This window comes from Nakaseomyces bracarensis (genome assembly GCF_045282275.1).
Source record: "Nakaseomyces bracarensis strain CBM3 chromosome Unknown Scaff1_0, whole genome shotgun sequence".
Lineage (NCBI taxonomy): Eukaryota > Fungi > Ascomycota > Saccharomycetes > Saccharomycetales > Saccharomycetaceae > Nakaseomyces > Nakaseomyces bracarensis.
In genome coordinates this window covers 162825-185001 of record NW_027263960.1, presented here as the reverse complement: position 1 = coordinate 185001, position 22177 = coordinate 162825, and the positions used below count along the sequence as shown (strand labels likewise).

The 22177-nt window shown below is 39.7% G+C and overlaps 10 protein-coding genes across 10 annotated transcripts; 7 read left to right on the top strand and 3 right to left on the bottom strand.

The window, feature by feature from the left end:
- Positions 1-2623: 2623 nt before the first annotated feature.
- Positions 2624-5239, top strand: RNJ42_00063 (uncharacterized protein; the record flags this gene model as incomplete). The annotated part of the gene is made up of 1 exon (XM_071050233.1): positions 2624-5239. One exon carries the CDS (start codon positions 2624-2626, stop codon positions 5237-5239), a length of 2616 nt encoding a protein of 871 aa, XP_070908825.1.
- Positions 5240-7849: 2610 nt separating this feature from the next.
- RNJ42_00062 (uncharacterized protein) lies at positions 7850-8281 on the top strand (the record flags this gene model as incomplete). The annotated part of the gene is made up of 1 exon (XM_071050232.1): positions 7850-8281. The coding sequence occupies one exon, from the start codon at positions 7850-7852 to the stop codon at positions 8279-8281; it is 432 nt and encodes a 143-aa protein (XP_070908824.1).
- A 179-nt stretch (positions 8282-8460) lies between these two features.
- On the top strand, positions 8461-9174 carry RNJ42_00061 (uncharacterized protein; the record flags this gene model as incomplete). The annotated part of the gene is made up of 1 exon (XM_071050231.1): positions 8461-9174. One exon carries the CDS (start codon positions 8461-8463, stop codon positions 9172-9174), a length of 714 nt encoding a protein of 237 aa, XP_070908823.1.
- Positions 9175-9401: 227 nt separating this feature from the next.
- Positions 9402-10922, top strand: RNJ42_00060 (uncharacterized protein; the record flags this gene model as incomplete). The annotated part of the gene is made up of 1 exon (XM_071050230.1): positions 9402-10922. The coding sequence occupies one exon, from the start codon at positions 9402-9404 to the stop codon at positions 10920-10922; it is 1521 nt and encodes a 506-aa protein (XP_070908822.1).
- Positions 10923-11413: 491 nt separating this feature from the next.
- ZDS2 (Zds2p) lies at positions 11414-13894 on the top strand (the record flags this gene model as incomplete). The annotated part of the gene is made up of 1 exon (XM_071050229.1): positions 11414-13894. The coding sequence occupies one exon, from the start codon at positions 11414-11416 to the stop codon at positions 13892-13894; it is 2481 nt and encodes an 826-aa protein (XP_070908821.1).
- Positions 13895-14476: 582 nt separating this feature from the next.
- On the top strand, positions 14477-14833 carry RNJ42_00058 (uncharacterized protein; the record flags this gene model as incomplete). The annotated part of the gene is made up of 1 exon (XM_071050228.1): positions 14477-14833. One exon carries the CDS (start codon positions 14477-14479, stop codon positions 14831-14833), a length of 357 nt encoding a protein of 118 aa, XP_070908820.1.
- A 612-nt stretch (positions 14834-15445) lies between these two features.
- On the bottom strand, positions 15446-16456 carry PML39 (Pml39p; the record flags this gene model as incomplete). The annotated part of the gene is made up of 1 exon (XM_071050227.1): positions 15446-16456. The coding sequence occupies one exon, from the start codon at positions 16454-16456 to the stop codon at positions 15446-15448; it is 1011 nt and encodes a 336-aa protein (XP_070908819.1).
- A 180-nt stretch (positions 16457-16636) lies between these two features.
- Positions 16637-17311, top strand: URA5 (orotate phosphoribosyltransferase URA5; the record flags this gene model as incomplete). The annotated part of the gene is made up of 1 exon (XM_071050226.1): positions 16637-17311. One exon carries the CDS (start codon positions 16637-16639, stop codon positions 17309-17311), a length of 675 nt encoding a protein of 224 aa, XP_070908818.1.
- Positions 17312-17658: 347 nt separating this feature from the next.
- On the bottom strand, positions 17659-18441 carry SEC65 (RNA-binding signal recognition particle subunit SEC65; the record flags this gene model as incomplete). The annotated part of the gene is made up of 1 exon (XM_071050225.1): positions 17659-18441. The coding sequence occupies one exon, from the start codon at positions 18439-18441 to the stop codon at positions 17659-17661; it is 783 nt and encodes a 260-aa protein (XP_070908817.1).
- Positions 18442-18769: 328 nt separating this feature from the next.
- Positions 18770-22024, bottom strand: MDM1 (Mdm1p; the record flags this gene model as incomplete). Its single annotated transcript, XM_071050224.1, has 1 exon — positions 18770-22024. The coding sequence occupies one exon, from the start codon at positions 22022-22024 to the stop codon at positions 18770-18772; it is 3255 nt and encodes a 1084-aa protein (XP_070908816.1).
- Positions 22025-22177: the final 153 nt, after the last annotated feature.

Below are 22177 nucleotides of genomic sequence, written 5' to 3'. Positions count from 1 at the left end.
GCTTCTTAGATGCAGAGTTTTACAACATTATTACTACATTTTCCTTGCGTTCTGACATCACCTCTGGTACCATCCATGCCTACAATTCTACGATTTATATCGAGGGTGGTTATACACATACATTCGTTGCCTATCCCGGTTGTGCATTTTATTTCTGGCGTGTTTTCCTTAAAATAACTTAACCATATTGTAATATGCGTGTTTAAGATAAGATCTAGTGTCTACTATTTATAAGCCAATTTTAGTATAGGCGTTAGACTTTTATGCTATTAACGGAGATAAGCTTGCAATCAGTTCTTGTTAGTTATCGAGTATTTACACAAAATTAGTTTGAGGAGGGGTGGGGGGTGCCAGTAAGAACGTCTATTATTTATTTTATTTATATCTTATTGTGTGCAATATAAAAAAAAGGTATATGTCAGAAAGAACCAAATCGTATATTTAGAGTTTCGTTTGTATTAAAAACTATTTATCCCCTCTGTATCATAGAGAGTAAAAAAGAAATGGGGGTCTCCTTTAGAAAAAGTGGTTCGATTCAGGGATTTACCTCTAATATTATTGATTCTTATAGACCATACGATTTTGGTGAAAAGTAAGTAATACAGGAAACATATATGGTGATGTTACTGGTTCATTGCCTTTATGAGTTAAAAGAGCCGCATCAAAAAAAAATTCAAAATAACAAACATCAGCTGGTGTAGAAGGTTTGTTTTTTGGAAAGACGTTCTGTGCAGGTGACTGAACAATAACTAGTCTCTTGCCATAACGGATTTGAGAATAGATAATATTTTTGTTTTTTTCGATAGAGATGTTGTTTATCTCCTGCTCATCAACGAACCGGTCGCATAGAAGTATGTGCCATCCTTTTCTAATCGAGTGATATTTATTAAAAACAGAAGGAATTAACTGAAAGCTTCTTCAATAATTCTTTGGGAGTTACTACCCCTTCTAATACTTCTGGATTCCTGGGTTTCTACTATATCCGTTTCTTACTGCCAATTTATCAGCCCATCGCTTCCGTTCAAAAACTTTTACTTCACTCTTAAATGAACTCTGCGACGGCTCAATTCTTTTACCTGCGATTTATTCTTTGGATATAAATATTTTTCCAACAGCAATAGCTTAATAAAAGCAATAAACTTAATTGCTAATGTATTCAACAAAAAATGCACAGGTTGCTTACTTATCATGTGGTTACCCATAACTCTTTTCTAAGCTACTGCTTTTATGTCCCCCCCCCAGAGTCTCTGTATGTCTTCCAATAACATGAATTTCCTAAATCAGGTGGTAGTTGTTGTTATTTTATAATCATTTTCATTTTGCATGATCCTTTTGATTTTATGAGAGAACAAAACTATATTTTTATCGAAAATCAACAGCAGCTGAATGCATAGAATTACAAATAGGTAATAATAGTTGGCTTTAACAATGACCTTAGAAAAAAAGTGAGAAAAAGGATAGTACTTCAGTTGATTCGCCTCCACCCTCCTTACCTATTTGCTATATTTTATCTTTACTACTAATATACTATCAACGTCGACTTAACAACAATAAAAGAAGATATTTCGTTATTTTTATGTTTTACTAAGGTTAGCGCAATGTCCCATCCATTACTATCAAGAAAATGGTTTATACACCCACTGAGATAAACGTAGGCTAACTTCCTATAAAATAAGATGGTTCCACTAACCATGAATAAAAAAAAAAAATATCTACTAACATTATGGGATTTACCTAACTTTTCTTCGGAAAGCAGTTATCCTAATAAAGTAACTTCATAGAGCTTAACAATCATATGATGTTTACAATACACTAAAATAAAGTAAACAGAAATTATTACTTAGTAGCATTTTCAATTAAAAAAACAACTGAATTAGGAAAATAGATATTGATAATAATAAAAACAATTAAGGAAATCGAAAACTAATGCACGTTAAGTTTCATCTGATTAGGCTGCAGTTATAGTAGTGTATAAATGTAAGAACATAAATGAGTGCACAAAACAGAATCAACAACCGCATTTAATTGACTCTTTTTACCCTTCCTACGGTTACTGATATATGACCTAAAGGATTTTTAGTGAATTAACCAGGTACTGACACCGTCCCATACACCGTGTCGGTCATCAACTCCTTCACTTTCTGCACTAACAACATCACCATTACAGGGGTCTTCGTTGTCGAGACCACACCACTAGTAGGTCGAAACCCTTGTCACTGGTACCACTGCGTCCCCGGTACTGTGTACTGGCCCTAACACATCTAGAATTCAATGATATTGTACTAATTATCAAAAGTGACTTGCGCAAACATTGAAATTAAATTATTGAAGGTTATATTTACAAATTCTTCTGTCTTAGTAATTAAATGTGCTCAAGAATAAATGGAGAGAACTAAAGTTTCTGGAATCAGTTGATAACCATATGATGACATTGAATAATATGACATTTGTTAAAGCTAATAATAGAAAAATAGGAAGCTTCTGTTCAACTTCCAAAAATTGTGTTTATATATAAAAGGATGATTAATATTCGTACTTCGATCATTTTGTTCTTGATCTTTTTTTATTCAAAGTTTTACTCTTTAGAAACAACGTTAAAAAACACTTCTGCAGGTTATAGAAAATGGTAAGTTTGTTGAGTCCATTGCTTCTATTAAGCATCTTTGGCCTAGTTACTGCCCAGCAGCGGTATGGTCCTAACATTTATGAGAATTATGTACACAATGGTGACATCAACGACGCAACTGAGGGTGTGTCCTGGTATCTCAACTTGTTTCCAAACACAACAAGCCTAGAGTTTAATGGAAATATAAACCTTACTCAATACTTTGTTGTTATATCACATACAGGTGTTACAAGTCTGGATTACACGTATCATGGAGGGGATATTTACTTGGGTAATAGTATGTTGATAGATAACTCAGCATCCTTAGGTCCATTAAAAATAATAATGACTGGGGATTCATTCACCACGCCTGAAAATACTTTTGTGGTAAAGGCTACTCACGGGACTGACAGTTCTGCATACTATGATTTCAACAGCTTCAGCTCTCTCGATAACGAATTCTATAATGTTAATGTTACATTTTCTAAAAGAACTTCTGTAACTGCTGGTCACTTTTATGCCGAGAATTCAACTATCTATGTCGAGGGAGACTATTCACAGACGCAAACTAATCCAGGTCCATCAGTATCCAATGGTGCAATTTGGTTTAATGGTAAACTTGAGACATTTGCAAAGCAATTCAATATGCAATTCATTAGTCCTTCCAGTGGACAGAGACTTTTCGTTATTAACGATGCTGTTCCAGATCAACAGAAAGACTATTATGTGAGTGGTTTCACTACTATGGAAAGTGATAGCTTTATTTCATTTCCATCCAAAATTGAATCTTACGAATATATTCCATATAACTCCTCAGACTACGCCAATTCAGATTACTTGAATATTAAAACCTCTAATGGAGATTTCAGATTCAAATTTTCACATTCTAATACTCTTCTAAACTCCTCAAGCTTCACTCTGGAGACCGTGGAAGGTAGTAATAATGGAACTTCTGTACCATTATATGCTATTAAATTTCGTGATGTATATGTGCAACCCCCTGAAGTAACATATACCCACAACCTCCCATCCACAACGTACTGTTTTGTGAGGACATATTTCCCATCTATCGGATCGGATGGTAAGACAGGAACTGGTCAGACATTTTACACCATAGACCCACTCCAATCATATACGGAACCAGCTCCTTCTACTATACAGACAACCATAAATGGAACAGCAGAGATGGAGGTGATATCTTTCTTCCCAACTGTGGGTGATAACTGTATAGCACAAACCGGGTCGACTACATACATTCTATCACTCAACGAAACCTACTCGCAGCCATCGGAAACTACTGCCACCGTAACCAAAGACACCACCACCGAGACGGATGTGATCTCGTTCTTCCCAACTGTGGGCAGCGACGGGAAGACACATACCGGATCTACGACATACACATTGGTGGAGTCCGGTAGCAAGGTAGAGTCAAGTAGTAAGGTCAAATCCAGTAGCAAGATCGATTCTAGTACAATGGACACCGAGACATTCTCTCAGCCACCGGAAACTACTGCATACATAACCAAAGAAAGCACAACTGAGACTGATATCATTTCTTTCTTCCCTACTGTGGGCAGTGATGGAAAGACACGCACCGGCTCGACAACATACACTTTGAGCGATGCTATATCCATTCCAAGTTCTGTGACTCCACTCCCTGCTACCACGATCCTAGAAACAGACTTCGTCTCAGACAACCAAACCATCCACGAGGTCGTTATTGCCTCTGGGTACACAGACAGCGAAGGACATATTGCGACGACGACGTGGACTGAGTTGACGATGGCCATGGTTGATTCTGACCCTCTATACGTATCTTCAAGTATGATGCCATTCGCCAACACTTCTACCACCAAGGGCGGCGACACCTTCTCCCAACCTCCTGAGTCAACCACTACTGTCACCGTGAATGACACCACAGAAACGATTGTAGTAACGTACTGTCCGATCGTGGGTACTGACGGCAAGACACACACCTCTTCTAGTACCTATACTCATTGTGATTCCTACTCACAGCCCCCTGCTACTACTGCCACTGTAAGTAATGGTAATGTTGTTGAGACGGTAGTGGTATCGTACTGTCCAACTGTTGGGAGTGATGGTAAGACGCACACTGGGAGCTCAGTGTACACGTTGGGCAATGTGGCCCAGCCAACTAGTGGTATGACATCTGGGGCTAACGGCGGTACGTCTGGATCTGGCTCTTCTGGATCATCAGGATTAGGATCGTCTGGAACAGGATCATCAGTATCAGGTTCATCAGTATCAGGTTCATCTGGATCAGGTTCATCTGGTTCCAATTCTGGATCCAATTCTGGTTCCAATTCTGGATCCAATTCTGGATCCAATTCTGGTTCCAATTCTGGTTCCAATTCTGGTTCCAATTCTGGTTCCAATTCTGGTTCAGGATCATCAGGATCGTCAGCTTCAGGATCGTCAGGTTCTAATGCAGGTTCAGGATCATCTGGTTCTGGCACAACCCAAGGCACCCACTTGAGTCTCCAACCATCTGCATCTATAGCCACACAATCAACCGCACCCTTTGTGAATACCATTCAGTATCACGCTGGGGCCTCTACTGTCTTCAATAACGTATGGGTTGTTGCCTTTGTGTTCTTGCTTCAAATGATTTGATTTCACATGTATTTGATATACATTATTTTTACAGTTATATAATGCTACTATACCCATTAATTTGTTCGTTCTGTATCTTTTGTACTAATTCTAATTTCAAACTAAGTTGAAAAGCTGTGTTATCTTCTACTTTATTCTGAGCTAGATAACAGAATACACAACTCGATAAGGTATTGATATAATACTGAAAAGATAAAATTACAGATTAATAAATAAACAATATATATTAATATAAATATAAGGTAATCCAATTGTAAGTCATAAAATTATAAAGTAATACAATTATAGGCTAATATAGATATAGACTAGTACAATTATAGTATAAGCAGTGATATATATGGAGGATAGGCGTTATAATACATGGACGCACTAGATCGCAGATACCATATGCATATTCATAGCTGAGTATCAAAATTGTAAGTATAGAGATAAATTTCCTCAGACCATCGGTGTTTATTATAGAACTGGTAGTATATATCTTTTATAAGGCAAAAAATACCGTTCGTAATAAATGCGCAAGTGGTTTAGTGGTAAAATCCAACGTTGCCATCGTTGGGCCCCCGGTTCGATTCCGGGCTTGCGCAAAATTTTTTGTCTATTTACAAATACTTGAATATATCCAAAGTCGTCACAGCTATGCTGATCTTGAAATAGTCCATACATACACAAATTGAGATTGGCGTGTATCAGTAGTGCTTGCAGTTAGTCTTTTTCAGAAGTTCAATTTTTTTTATTTTAATTATCTTTTAATTTGCTTCCCCTACTGAATTTGAGATTTTTTACACTAAGAAGCCACTAGTTCAATTTTTTTTTCTTTATTCGTGTTTTACTAGCATCCTCCAATAGTATCGTCTCTCTATACAAGAACACCTGGCCTCTCCCAAGGGTATACACAATTTCTCATGATGATAATGTGTGCAGTGTAAATCATTACAAGTATTTTGTATAAGTTTTTATTCAAACGCGAATTGCAGGCAGCAATGCAATATAAAATACAAGAGTATTAATGCCCTCGATTTTTTTTTTTTTGATTGGGTTTATGTCAGGAGTGAATATTACTAATAGTGCGGTTTCCGAAGCCGTTTCCCGACCCCCCTTTCCAAGTTCGGTGTTCTTAGTGGAAGGGTTTCTTTCATTTACAGTGCTTCTTCCTTTGACATAAAGAAGAAAAGTAACAAAGACAAGGGTTTATCCGGACTTTTGGACTAAATGGCCAATAATGTGCCCAAAGAGAATATAGCTAAAAAACTATAATACCCCTCCCCCTATAAGTTTATTTTTAAATAGACACAGATAATGAATGGGTCTTTATCGAAGAGATTAATTTTCCCGATAGCGGAAATTTTGTAGGGAAGTAAAGCAGTCATCTTAAATGCTGACATTCCCAGATGGTAAACCTACACGGGATTAGGTATTATAATAGACCAAAATATCCCAAGGTAATGCATGAAACCCGGGTTTGACAAAAAATATGGTTTGCTGGGGGAATTTACTAATGATATCATTAATTAACTTAGTCAAATAAAAAACAGAACAAGGTATCTTGGGTTGAAACGTATTACTGTATTCAAAAAAAAGAAAGAAATATTAAATGGACAACCTGCCCCTCACTGATACTCCTTTTATATGATCTACAGTTTCAATTGAAGATTAAGAAATGCTAGACACTCTTGAAGGGAAAAGGGTAAGGACGTTTAACTCTTACAGTTTTTTTTTAATAGTGATTAATACAGATATCTTCTGCGTTCCTAGTTATGCTTTCTTGTATTTTTTTGATTTACACTAGTTCCCTTTACCCAATCCAGAAATAGGGAAGACAGCCTTTCGCAAACCATAAAATGCGCTGTACTCTATCGTATATTAATTTATTTATTGAATTCTTTTTCGAAGTTTCTTGTTCTAGAAGCCTATTAAAATTGCTCTTGTCCCTTGATACCGTAAATACAGCCAATTTGCGGTAGTGTACGAAATATCCCATTAGACAAAAGTAGGGAGTATAGTAAATGGGTAGAGTTCATTATAAATTAGAACTTAAGCTACCTATGCGGGGGTGGGTGGAGGTAAAATGACTAACTTCCATGGTCGTAATAATTCAAATATACGGGACAATTCGAAATGCTATAAAATTTCATGACATTACACACCGATGTAAAGAAATGAAGTGAATATTCCTTTCCTAGCAAAGAATAAATATAAAAAAGCAACTGGGTTCTTTCAAATATTCCAAAAATTCCTTCTCCCGTATTATCAATCTTATTATAGTTGATCTTAGTTCTCGGTAAGATAGGTTATTATTAGCAAACAAATAATTAATTTTAAACTAGCAATGTTTCGTTATTTTAGTGCTTTGCTTTATCAAGTTACTTTGCTATTGCTAATGCCCAACAGCGATATGTTGCTAGCATACGTGAAAACTACATACACAATGGTAACATCGACGGCACGACTGGGCCTGGTGATTCATGGGAGTTGGATATTTTCCCTGCTACTACAAGTGTTGAAATTAACGGAAATATAAATCTTACAGATTATTTTAATTTACTCTCCGAATCAGGTCTTTCGAATTGGGATTTTACTTACCATGGAGGGCACATTTATCTGGGTGCTAATATGAGGATCGATAGCACAGCATCGCAAGGTAAGTTACAAGTAATCATGACAGGGGACTCGTTTACTAGTTCCCAGGATACATTTATAGTAAATGCAACAAGCGGGTCGGGGAGTACCGCTTACTATGATTTCAATAGTTTCAACTCAATGCATAACAAATTCATAAACGTTGATGTGACATTCTCGAAACGTACTTCGGTATCTGCGGAGGCTTTTAATGCTGAAAATTCAAATATATATATTGAGGGTGAATATACACAATCACCTTCTCTCACAGGTCTACAGCTAGCCAATGGAATGGTATGGTTCGATGGTCAATTAAAGACTGTGCTCAGTGATAACTTTCATTTCCAATTCATAGAGCCTCATTCGGGACAAAGTGTTTTTGTTATTAATGATGCTGTACCCAACCAAAAAAAAAATATCAGGTAACTGGGTTTGACAGTGATAGTAGTAATTATATTGCATTTCCATCTAAGATTGAATCTATTGAATTTGTACCATTTAATATATCCCTACAGAATTCAAATTATTTAACTGTCAAAACTGCTAATGGTGAGTTTCAATTCATTTTTGAAGCAATAGGAGCGCTCAACAGCTCGAGTTTTGTTATGGAAACTATAGAAGGTAATAAAAATGGTACAACTGTCCCATTATATGCTATCACATATCACGATGTGTATATTCAGCAAGCACCGATATATTTTACTTATAATGTTCTTTCCGTGCAATACTGTATAATGTATTCGTACTCTCCTACTGTTCTACCTAACGGACATACAGGAACTGTTGATTTCGAAACGACTGTCACGCAAGCTCCATACACTCAACCACCAGAAAGCACTATTTATGTAACTAAAGACAGTACAACTGAGACGGAGGTCATATCATTCTTCGCATCAATAGGAACAGACTGTTATGTACGTACCGAATCTATCATTTATGTGCTGTCCGACAACGAACCTGAAACCAAAAGCAGCACTGAGACGTACTCGCAGCCACCAGAAACTACAGCTGTGGTCACCAAGGACAGCACCACGGAGACGGATGTGATCTCGTTCTTCCCTACTGTGGGCGCTGACGGCAAGACACACACTGGCTCGACGACATATACGTTAGTTGACACCGACACGTACTCACAGCCACCAGAAACTACAGCTGTGGTCACCAAGGACAGCACCACGGAGACGGATGTGATCTCGTTCTTCCCTACTGTGGGCGCTGACGGCAAGACACACACTGGATCCACCACATACACCTTGGTTGACACCGACACGTACTCTCAACCAGCAGAGTCGACTGCTGTACCACGGAGACGGATGTGATCTCGTTCTTCCCTACTGTGGGCGCTGACGGCAAGACTCACACTGGCTCGACGACATATACGTTAGTTGACACCGACACGTACTCACAGCCACCGGAAACTACAGCTGTGATCACCAAGGACAGCACCACGGAGACGGATGTGATCTCGTTCTTCCCTACTGTGGGGAGTGACGGCAAGACACACACTGGATCCACGACGTTCACCTTGAGTCATAACACTACATCCATGACAGCCTCTGTCACTGCACTTCCTGCTACTACTATTCTAGAAACAGACTTGGTCTCAGATAACCAAACCATTCACGAGGTAGTTATTGCGTCTGGATACACGGACAGTTCTGGGCACATTGTGACGACGACGTGGACTGAGTTGACGATGGCCATGTTTGATTCTGATCCACTGTACGTCTCTTCAAGTATGATGTCTTCTAAGAAGGAGCAAGTTATTAGTGGCACGGAGACCTACTCCCAGCCACCTGCATCCACAGAATACGTAACGAAAGAAAGTGCTACCGAGATAGATGTGGTCTCGTTCTTCCCAACTGTGGGCAGCGACGGCAAGACACATACCGGATCTACGACATACACATTGGTGGAGTCAAGTAGCAAGGTAGAGTCCAGTAGCAAGGTAGAGTCCGGTAGCAAGGTAGAGTCAAGTAGTAAGGTCAAATCCAGTAGCAAGATCGATTCTAGTACAATGGACACCGAGACATTCTCTCAGCCACCGGAAACTACTGCATACATAACCAAAGAAAGCACAACTGAGACTGATATCATTTCTTTCTTCCCTACTGTGGGCAGTGATGGAAAGACACGCACCGGCTCGACAACATACACTTTGAGCGATGCTATCTCCATTCCAAGTTCTGTGACTCCTCTCCCTGCTACCACGATCCTAGAAACAGACTTCGTCTCAGACAACCAAACCATCCACGAGGTCGTTATTGCCTCTGGATACACAGACAGCGAGGGGCATATTGCGACGACGACGTGGACTGAGTTGACGATGGCCATGGTTGATTCTGACCCTCTATACGTATCTTCAAGTATGATGCCATTCGCCAACACTTCTACCACCAAGGGTGGCGACACCTTCTCCCAACCTCCTGAGTCAACCACTACTGTCACCGTGAATGACACCACAGAAACAATAGTGGTAACATACTGTCCGATCGTGGGTACTGACGGCAAGACACACACCTCTTCTAGTACCTATACTCTTTGTGATTCCTACTCACAGCCCCCTGCTACTACTGCCACTGTAAGTAATGGTAATGTTGTTGAGACGGTAGTGGTATCGTACTGTCCAACTGTTGGGAGTGATGGTAAGACGCATACTGGGAGCTCTGTGTACACGTTGGGCCATGGAGCGCAACCAACCAGTGGGATGACATCTGGGTGTAACAGTGGTACACCTGGTGCTGGCTCTTCAGGATCATTTGGTTCCATTTCTGGTTCCAATTCTGGTTCCATTTCTGGTTCCAATTCTGGTTCAAATTCTGGTTCCAACTCTGGTTCCAACTCTGGTTCAAATTCTGGTTCCAACTCTGGTACCAATTCCAATTCTGGTTCGGGTACAGGATCAAATGTTGTAGCACTAGCATCGAGTACGATCTCTAGTGCCTATAAAGTCCAGTCACAGTCATCATCTACACAAGCTGTAAGTATCCAATACCACGCTATTGGCTCTACACTATATAGCAATATGTGGCTCGTCTTTGTCATGACAATATTGCAAATGATTTAAGTAATTTTAATATGACTTTTTATAAAACTTAGGTATTATTGTATGACATTTTTCTTTACGTCAGTAAGACCTAAAAACTACTTACCAGAGAGTATGAGAGACCAAGAAATGTAGTTGGATGGTACCTCGTGATAGCAAAACAAATAGATTGAATTGAAACTGAACTGAACTTAGTGTGATAAACACGCATATACATTATATACAATATACTTAATATATATTACAATACATATTGTTCAATTTGCCTTACCCTGATGATCACGTGACGGATTAACACTCTAAAATGAAAATCCCCCTCTTTATAGTGTGGTGTCTGGGTGGGTGGTCTGATGGGCCCTAAAAAGCGCGCCAAATTTTGGATGGGCGAGAACCCAAGCAGACTCACTTTGTTTACACAGATGAAGAATGTATATTAGGATTGGGATCTTGATTTGAGGATTGGGAGGTCAAGAGGTTTAAATCTGTATAAGCACTGAGTAAGAAGCTGGGAGATGTCGATACCGAGGCATCAGAAGAAGTCTGAGGTGTATCTGCGGGCGGCGCAGTCGCTGGATCAAGAGGTCCAGCATGTAAAGAACCTTAAGCGGTTGTCTATAGGCTCGGACTTGATAGATCCTGACCTAAATATGAGGATTGATGTTGAGGAGTCCTATGATGCTGATTTGAGCAAAGAGGAGACGTCTTCGATCTACGAGGACTCGTATGATGAGAGTTCGAGCTCTATCGATCGTACGCGGGTGGAATACCTGACATCGAATGTTCAGGAAGAAGATCTGCAGGGACAAGTGCTAGATGATAGTGAAGATAAGCATAGTATTTCCGGGAAGTTGGCGCGTGGATTGGGGCGTGCTAGATCACTCAATGGTATAATAAGGAGGATGGGGACGAAGCACCGTACACTTCGTGGAACGAGAAGTATGTCTAATTTGAAGAAGAAGAAGAGTAATGATGAAGGTGATGATGAGCGGGATGTCGGGGAGAAGCTTCTGTGGGTGCCGGCTGACCAGCACCCCAGTGTGAAACCTGAGAATTATCTGGAGCTAGTGAAGGACACTTTGGAGAAGATCAGAGACATTGATTATGGGAAGGAAGACGACGAGCAATTGGATGGAACACAGAACCCTGAATCTAATAAAGAGAATATAGAGGCCTCAAAGTCCACTGGTGGGAAGTTGAGAGGTGGATCAGTGGTACGAAGACCATCTTCACTCAGAAAATCATACACCGAATTCAGCACCGAAGATCTGGAATTACTTGATAAGGCCTTAGATAATAACAGGACACAAATTACTAGAGGTAATACAAATAAGAAGAGACTCTCTTTGAGAGAAATAACTAACGAACTAGCTAAACACTCTAATAAAGTTGGTCTCACAGATGACAACGCCATAACATTAGCTAGGACTCTTAGTATTGCTAGTGCAATTGACAACACTCCAGGTTCTGATAGTCTCGACCAACTTGACAAGACTAGATCGCTGCCTAATGATACAGAGGAAGGTTTTGCAAGTAACGTGTTTACTAATAATCACTCATTGGCGTCCAATTCCTCTTCCTTAAAGAGAAGTAAGTTCAATACATACAGAGTCAAACCACAACTGAAGGGTCCACTAAATTTAACGAATAACAAGACACCAAGATCTCTAAATTTAATTGCTAGACATACCTGGGACTCGAATTCATCAAATGAGGATAGCGATGGTTCTATGAACTATCATACCGATAATGATATGATACAGAAGAGTATTTTAGATCCAATTGACGGTCCTATGATTTCTACAATTAGTGATGATGATCGTGATATCTCTATCAATTCTTTCTCACAGGACAGCAGTATGGTATCTTCTGACAGTACTTCACATAGCATATTAAATCGACCTGATGAAAGCATTTCATACATTTCGGAAAAATTGGAAAATGGCAATAATACAATTCATAAAGGTTACACTACTGCAAATAACTCATTTAGCACACCAGCTACTGATGATCACAAAACCTCAGGTCCAATTCGGAAATCCTTTGAGCATAGAATTACTGGTGCAAAAACTTTGCTTGATTCTAGGGGACAATTGAACGAGTCTGCGTCAGAAACAAATGAAGATGAAGTAACCGCTGAAAAGAAAGAAAGACTAGATAAACGCATAACGAATCTCTTTAAGAGGAAGAAAGATAAAAAACCAGACTCAGACTATGAAACACCTAAAATAGTATTAACCCCCACTTTGTCACCTGAAGATAAAGAATCTGATCAATTAGACCAAACGCTGAATGATGTTATTAGACCTATATCTCCAGAATCTACTAAAGGAGGATCACTGATAAGTTTTACACCAACTTCTGATGATGGGGAATCTACGGGATCTACGCTACTAACTGGGAGATCGAACTCTAATGACGAAGTGGTTGAATACGTTCAAGAATTGGAGGACGATTCTCGAGATCTGTCTGGTAGTGACATTCTGAATGAATTGAATGAGGAGTACAATAGGCATTTGGAGTACTCTATTGACAATTCAAATGACAGTGTAGTTTATGATCAATCATTTGGCGATACAGCTGAAACACAACCCATACCACCACAACCGAAGAAATTGACGTTTGATGATGTGAAACGTCCTGAAAGACCAAATGCTCCCATGGAATTCACTGACAGCGCGTTTGGATTCCCATTACCACCACTAACGACTTCTACCGTGATCATGTGCGACCACAGACTCGGTATTAACGTCGAAAGAGCTATCTATAGATTAAGTCATCTAAAATTAAGCGACTCCAACAGAGAATTGAGACAACAAGTTCTTCTAAGCAACTTCATGTATGCATATCTTAACCTAGTAAACCATACACTTTACATGGAGGAAGCAGAGCAAAAAGAACTAGCTCCAACCACCACAGATAATGAAGAACAAGAACAGGTATACCCGGCTGTGGATAATCAGTCTGATGGTACAATATTGATCCCTGAGTTATAACATTCTGTTTTTTGCCCTTCCCATTATTACATCTTCTTTGTTTTTTCCCTTGCCAATATTTATAACACCTCATTTTTTTTTTATTATTCATTTTTTTGCATTAAAACGTCATCTTAATCTCCTTCAGATTACCATCATTAAATGGCTATCAAGCCATTTTTCATCATTTTTTATCACAGAACAATTCATTATCATTCATTTTTATTTATATTAAAAACATTTATTATATATGGGCATTTTTTCTTTCAACGGTACTTATTTATTCCATTTATTTTATATTTCTTAGACAATTATGATATCATTTAATTATCTGAATACTATACTAACAATAAAACTACTAAAATGCAATCCAGAATTAACAAATATTATAGGATCACGTGATCTATGATGGATCTGAAAAATTTTTTAGCGATGCTCATCGCCAAGCTGCCTGTTCAGTTTTAAAGACTAATATAGTATATTTGTAAAGGTAAGACAGGGTTTAAACTGATCCTTAACTTCGTCTTTTACTGTTTCAACTACTAGATATTTTAGTGGAGTAGCCCAGTTCCCCAAAAAAAAATTACAAAATAAGATATTGAAATGAGCAATTACTACAGGATGATGGTCCTTTTGGAGGAGCCAATGGATGAAACGATGGCCAAAGATATGAAGAGCACGCAGGAGGAGAGTACTGAGGCCAAGGAGGAGAAGAAGGTCATGCATGAGTTTGTGGAGGAGCTCACGCTGCCATTCCAGACCGATGAGCTCGATATACTGAACAAATGGTTTGATAAATTCGATGAGGAAATCTGTATACCGAATGAAGGCCATATAAAGTATGAGATTACTAGCGACGGACTCATTGTCCTGATCCTCGATAAGGAGCTAGACCACGAATTCGTGGCGAGAGTCAGGGAATTTGTCGAAAACAACAACATCGAAGAAGAAGAGGAATAGACTATCAAATGCACACTCTAAAAAAAAGAAACCCTCAAACAATAAATATATGTATACTACCAGGATCCTATAATATGATATAGACAAGTTTTAGAACAAAAGCAAACAAGACTAAGGTAAGTCAACAGAAAGTAGCAAGGAAAGTAAAAAAATGTATATCAAACGTGAATGTATATCAATGTGAATATATCACTAACTGTTATTGAATGTAATGGCTGCACCATACGTCTTATATACTGTCTGGTCATGGGGCGGGCATCACAACGTACCAAAGCAGAGACTCCATGTGGCCTGTGCGTGATTCACGACATCCGAGAAAAATACAAAGGTCTCATAGTGTAGTGGTTATCACTTTCGGTTCTGATCCGAACAACCCCAGTTCGAATCCGGGTGGGACCTTTAATTTCTTTTTTTATATAACAACCAGTGGTATGTCAGCTATTCATGCTCAGTATCTATCTGTTTCTGGTATAACATTGGTTATACTTTTTGTATTGTTAATGTTGTACTTAATAGATGCATGGATTCGTGAGATGATTTATACGTATGAGATTACATATGCGACCAATCAGTCCCAAACATAGGTTTATATTTGATTATTATTTATTTATCTTATTCTTCAAGTTTCATCAAAAGGTTTTCTAGACGGGAGAGTCTGTTCTCGATGTTAGCCTCGTGCTGTGTGGTTGCCTCGTGCTTCTCTAAGTCGTCCAGTATTAGAGTTGCCAGTTTTGTCTGGTCGTGGTATCTGCACCATAAGAAATGTCCGTTATATTTAGCTTTGGCCAGAGATTCCACGTGTGATTTGTGAGCACAGTATTTACAGGTCACTACTCCCTCGCTGGCATTCAATAGCGAGAGGTCGAAGCCTCTCAATAGTAGCTTCAGCAAATTTGAGTCCTCTACGCCGACAACTGGCCTTATCCTATCGAGTGGCGCATCTAAGTACACCTCAAAGCGTATAGTCTCGTGGGCCAGCGCTGGTTTCGACATCCGTAAGTACTCCTGGAGCATTGTAGTCTTGTTCAAGTGGTAATCTCTAGACAGCGGGTAGCTGTGAGTCTTCCAGTAGCACTGTGTTGAGTGCCCCAGTTTCAGTATTCCCCGCTCAAGCATGTGGCCAGTGTCAGCGGAGTCCAGCTCAACAGACAGCATTTTATGGCATTCACCGCATAGACACCGGAGCACACGCTCGGACAACCCGTAAAACGCCCAGCCCTCAGAGACCAACACCAGCGGGTTGAGCAGCAAGTCCCAATGAACGTCCAGAAGCCTTGTGGCCTCCATAAACCCACGGTAGTTGCTTAGAACCCGGTCTAAATTCAGCACGTGACTCGACTTCACCGATAATTCAGCAGCAACGTTGCGGAAAAGAGGGCTCCTGCGCCCCAGAAACCGGTTCTTCCCGCTACAAGCCCTGTACTTCCACCGTTTCACGATCTGTCCAGCCACCCCATGCCTGGTCTGGCCTCTAAAGGTCGTCCGTCTTAGCTTCGTGGGCAAGGCAGCTGGCCCGTGGCCAGCTGCAAGCCCTGCTCGCCCAGCATCAGCGCCACCAGCGCCAGCTCCGCCATCAACAGCATACTTAAGCTCACCAGCAAGCTCCTCAAGCCTTCCAATCATCGTTATAGCTGTGGTTGAGTCCTTGAGTTGAGGCCATCCTTCGCAGTCATGTGCTTTATGCCATTTCGCTAACAGCGATGAAAAATTTTTTAAAGGCCAAGAGGGCCCAAGGCTCATAAAGGACTCAATCACAAGCCCACACTGGAGAGCCCAATCAGGATAGGAAAAGAGTGTGAAGCCATGCCTGCGTTAGAGGACTATCAGAAGAATTTCTTGGAGCTTGCGATTGAGAGCCAGGCTCTTAAGTTCGGCACTTTTACGCTGAAGTCTGGGAGACAGTCGCCATACTTCTTCAACTTGGGGCTGTTTAACACTGGTAAGCTGCTTTCGAACCTGGCTACTGCGTATGCCATTGCTATTATACAGTCAGACTTGAAGTTTGACATTATCTTTGGGCCTGCGTACAAGGGTATTCCGTTGGCAGCCATTGTGTGTGTGAAGTTGGCTGAGATTGGAGGGTCTAAGTTCCAGAACGTGCAGTATGCGTTTAACAGGAAGGAGGCTAAGGACCACGGTGAAGGTGGTAACATTGTGGGTGCCGCGCTGGAAGGTAAGAAGATCTTGATCATTGACGATGTTATGACTGCGGGCACTGCGATTAACGAGGCCTTTGAGATTATCGGGGCTAACCAAGGGCAAGTTGTGGGCTCTATTATTGCTCTGGACAGACAGGAGATCGTCGGATCCCCAGACTCCACCGAAAGATTGAGTGCCACCCAGGCTGTCAGCAAGAGATACAACATCCCAGTGCTAAGTATCGTCTCCTTGACCCACGTTATCAACTTCCTAGATGGAAGAATCACACCAGAGGAGAAACAGAAGATCGAGTCTTACTTGGAAACATACGGTGCTTAAATAACTAAAAAAAATTCTGCCTAGATGAAAGAGAGATAGAAAACAAAAAGCACTTTTAGACATATATAATAATATCTTATCTTTCCTATTTTTTAGATTTTGTCTTGAAGTAAACCTCATACTTCACATCCTTTTCTGTATTTATTGCTATAATCAAAACTCCCACATCATATAATAATGAGACCATTTAATTGTGTCTTTAAGCATACTATGGTATAATGCTTTGAAGTCTTACACTTTTGACGTCAAATGAAGGAATTCTTCTTTAATGCTACTTGTTGAAACTATTATACAGAAAGATAAAACAAACACGTTAATATTACATAAATTTATTTTTCAGGGGAAAACTACCTTCTCACCACTTTGTATTTATTCTTTGGGGCCTTGAACTGTTTCTCTGGAGCATCAATCTTGGGGGCCTCGTAAATGGACTTTGTCATTGGATGACCCCATAGGTATGGACTATGTAATGGGACTATATCGTTCATCTTGAACCCCTTGACGTGTGGAATCTTCTTGAATTCAATACCATCGAAATCCGGTCCGTATGGCAGCTCTCTTAGAGACTCTATCGTTGTTGGGTGTTGTTGTAAGTACTCTGCCACTCTTTTCATCAATTGTCTCTTCCCACCTTGGAACGTCGACGCAGTAGGCACCAAGTGCCCTTCCTCCTTCAACAAGACACGGATCCTGCCTGGGTTACCGAAATCCTGAGGATGACACTTATCACCTTCAAATATACTTAATAGACCCAAGTGACGAACTGCGTCAGATATGGTCTTGGCCAGCGGGTTCTCCACAGCAAGCTCCACAGGTACACGTCTCCCTTCCTTGTGAGACCTGTTCTTGTCAAAGTAACACGGATACAGTATCTGGAACTTCTTCACCTCTTCCAACTCCTTCTTCGAAATCGGAGCAGACTCCTCTACTTGCCCTGTCTGCGGGTTGATAAAACTGATGGTCTCCTTCTGCGCCTGTCTAACCATCTGCTCCTCCTGATCCTGGCTCCTCACCACCGTAGGTGTAATCTTGGGCGCAATAGGCGTGCGCAGGGACGGATCCAACTCAGCAAGGTCCATGTCCATGTTGTCAATGTCATTGTAATCGTCAATCTCTTCGAGCTTAGGCATTTTTTTCTTAGTTTCTTCAATCGAGATAAGCTTAACGATACTCAATTATATACCCAAGCCACAGTAAGGGACGGTACATCGCACGCTGCTCATATAGTTGAACACCTTTAACTTTGGCTTCATTGGGCTTTTGGTTCCCTGCCGGTCAGCTTTTTTTTTCCAAAAAATATCCAAGTCACGTGTATTTACGTTATGTGTGATGAATATAAGGTAGTGGGTATACGGTCATATTGCTAATATTACAAATATTTCAATGATTGTTATGTTGTATTATCGTATGTATATTATTATTTATTAGTGCATTGCTTTATTTCCTATTAATACATTGTTATATTAGCATTGTGGGTCCACTGTGCTGTGAATTGGGGTCTTGGTGTTGTGGGTCGCTGAATATGATATCATCTATGATAGTGTCCGTGAGTTCCAGCATGAGGCTGCTATTTAGAAACTGGTTCTGGAGCATCTCGTGGAGACGCAGTGCTGCTTCCTTGGTTTTGCTATAGCCGACTACGGTGGCGAAGGACTCGATGAAGAGCATTTGGAACAGCTCGTTCGAGCGGGTCTCTGTCTGTCTCTCCTCGTTCTTCGTCACCTCTTCTCTTTTCTTGCCCTTGGGTCTTCTGAAGGTGCCGTTGGGGCCCCAGAGCGCAAACTTGAAGCTGGCCAGCACGCTACTTAACTGTTTGTCTGAGCTCCATTTCTTGCCTTGGTCCTTGATGTACTTCTCTATGGTGCTCCCCAATAGTTGTTGTAACAAGGTGACAATAGCACGACCACGGAACCAGCGGGACGTCTCATTACCTGAAAATATGCTGATGAACAGCTCTGACACGATCTTAACATTAGACTTGGCCTTATAATAGTATGGGTATGGTGTCGGTAACGGAGCTGTTGTGCTATTTGAGTTGCTTCGACCGTTGAATAGATCATCGGTGGATGCATTGGGATCCGAATTATGACCCTCGTTGTTGTCATCCCTGGTCACATTAGTCTGCGGCTTCTCATCTGCATTGGATTTTTTTATATCAAAAGTTGTCGAATCGGTTAGAAATCTTCGGAACATGTCGTCTTCGCATACCTCCTGGATAAGAAGTAACTGGTTTAAAAACTTATCAAACATTATTTGTCGCTCTTCGCATACAGCAGCCCTAGATATATCGTATTTAGTAGAGACAGGAACCTTTGATGGGAAAGTGGTAACCACATGCTTTATCTGGACTTTGTATCTCTTTCTTAAATATTGATAAAGAGCGTAAAATTCGGAGTACCTTCTCGATACTTCCCAATTGGATGCTTTACTGTTATAGGAGTGAGTGACATTAACAAGGTAGTAGGTGACTGATCGTTTACTGTTTTCATCTAAGTCCTCGAGGTAAGACGAAATCTTAATAATTGTATTGCCGAAGAGGGCATTGGAAGATTCCTGTACTATCAATAGCTGTCTGGACATTTCCATTTTTTCAAGTTCCCTCTTCAAGGCTCTATCTGACTTGGTAAGGATTTTTAATTGCTCTTGGTCATTCATTAATTCCGCTTTTAATAATAAGTGCTCTAACACTTGGGTTTCCCTTTCGGTTTGGTCAATCTTTAGAGTTAAAACAGCGATTGCATCTTTGATATCTTGAAAACTCTTTAATTTACTCTCTTTTCCATTATACGGTGACTCCTCTAATACATCTCTATAAGTATCTAGTTTTATTTCTTTTTCGTAAGGAAAAGTTTGGTTAATGTTCTCATGTTTTTTGAACAAACTGTGTTTGTTGATTTTCTCACTCATAATGTGTTCAATCTTGCTGTCTAGTTTAGGGTTTTGTGATATATGTCTTTTGGTTGTACCAATTACAGTGTTGATTTTTGTATTTTCTAATGAATATTCCAAGATATTTTTTATATATAATTTTGACCTGAAGAACTTCGGAGAAGTAATCATCTGTAAATACTGCTTGGATTTTTTGAAGTCCTCAAAATCATTTCTTATAATTCTTTCTACTTCATCTTGTAGAATTTGAATACTCCTCATTGATAGTGAAAACTTTTCATCAACATTGAACTGATCTGTAGAGAGGAGGATACGAATATTGTTGGTTAGTCCCGGATCAATAGCATTTAGCTCTAGTAATGTATCCTCTGATATGAAACGACTCAGGTCAGTCTGAACAATGGCCGGGTTCAACGTCTCAAAACTTTTATTGTTCTTACTGTCTTCTAGCGGTATCGTCAAGGAATTTTTGAACTTAATGAACTCCAGTAAGGAAATTTTTCCCTTTTGATCAGTGTCTCCTAAGTATGACGTAAAATAGGGTCTTAATTCGCTGTTCTCTAGAACATAGCTATAAGAAATCGATCTGACAAAGTTTTCGACGTAACTTATACAATTGTGCCAGTTGTTTTTGGTCATATTTGAACCAGCGGTGAAAGTAGGGCCATTAAGGAGCTTAGAATTCAATATTTTAAGTCTCATTTCAACCAAATTAATGGTTAGGAGAATTTTTTGTTCCTCAATAGATTTCTTACTTCCTGGTTTAGTTACTCTAGCCAAACATAGTAAAAGGACAAATCCTATATTTTGTAATGAATACACAAAGTTGCATGTAGTGATATATCGCAGGCAGTATTCGTATTCTTTATTGTTCACAGTATTGATTTCTAGTAGCCACCAATGGTTTATGTGATTAATTACAGTGTCATCGGTACTTGAGGATCCCAGCTCCTCTGTCAGCACTTTTCGTATCTTAGTGACCTGCTTCGTTTCACTCAAATGGTTCTCTGAGAATGCAATAAGAAACGTGTTCAGGTTATAAGGATCAGCAAATTTATTGATCACAGGCAACAGGACATTGCTGGCGATGATCTGTTTTAACAGTACCGACACAATGGGGGAGGAAGTCTCTGTTTCATCTACTAATAGATGGTATAAACGTTCGGATTTCTGGGAACAGTATTGTTTTATGTTTTCCTCTAAGTTTTGACTTCTCAGGAATATACTACTGTGTAACTTCCTATGCTTATTAAACTCCACAGCCAAGAAGAACTTTGACACATCGCTATCGAATTCATTCAATTTGCCAGTTTTTGACATGGAGTTCCTGCTCTTAGTGTAGACATTGATATGCTCCGAGATTATAGGGATTATTTTCGTGTGTGTTAGTTCAATGATGTTCTTGCCTCTCTGTTTTTTGGCAATTTTATTAGCAGCATTGTGTAACGTGTACCTGACTGCATTTAGGAAGTCTGGCTGGCCAGATAGCTTGTCAATTCTAGAGTACCAAGGACATATGAAGTCTCCCATGATAAAATCAATAATCTCATTCACTTCACGTTCTAGTTTAGGATACCCAGTGAATTCAGAAGTAGTAACCTTGTCATTCGTAATAAATTTGTCCTGGATATAGTTTGGGTCAAATCGGAGTCTCAACCTCGAACTTGAGGAGTTAGAATTGAACCTCTCTACATTAATAAACATCATAGAGCTTAAAACCGTAATTAATATACCGATTAGCACACCACCAGTACCAGCTGGATATGATGCTAGTGCTATTAATCCAAAGAAGATCAGAATTGCATTATGGTGGGCTAGCCACATTGAAGATTTTCTCTTTTGGTATATATATCTTATAATGTTATATCCCTTGAAAATGACCTATGTTCAGTCATAAGTAGAATCACAAGAGGCAAGAATTGGCTTAAAAGCAGCTCTATTTTAGTCTATCTGCTTAAAAAAGAGCCTTTCTCCTAA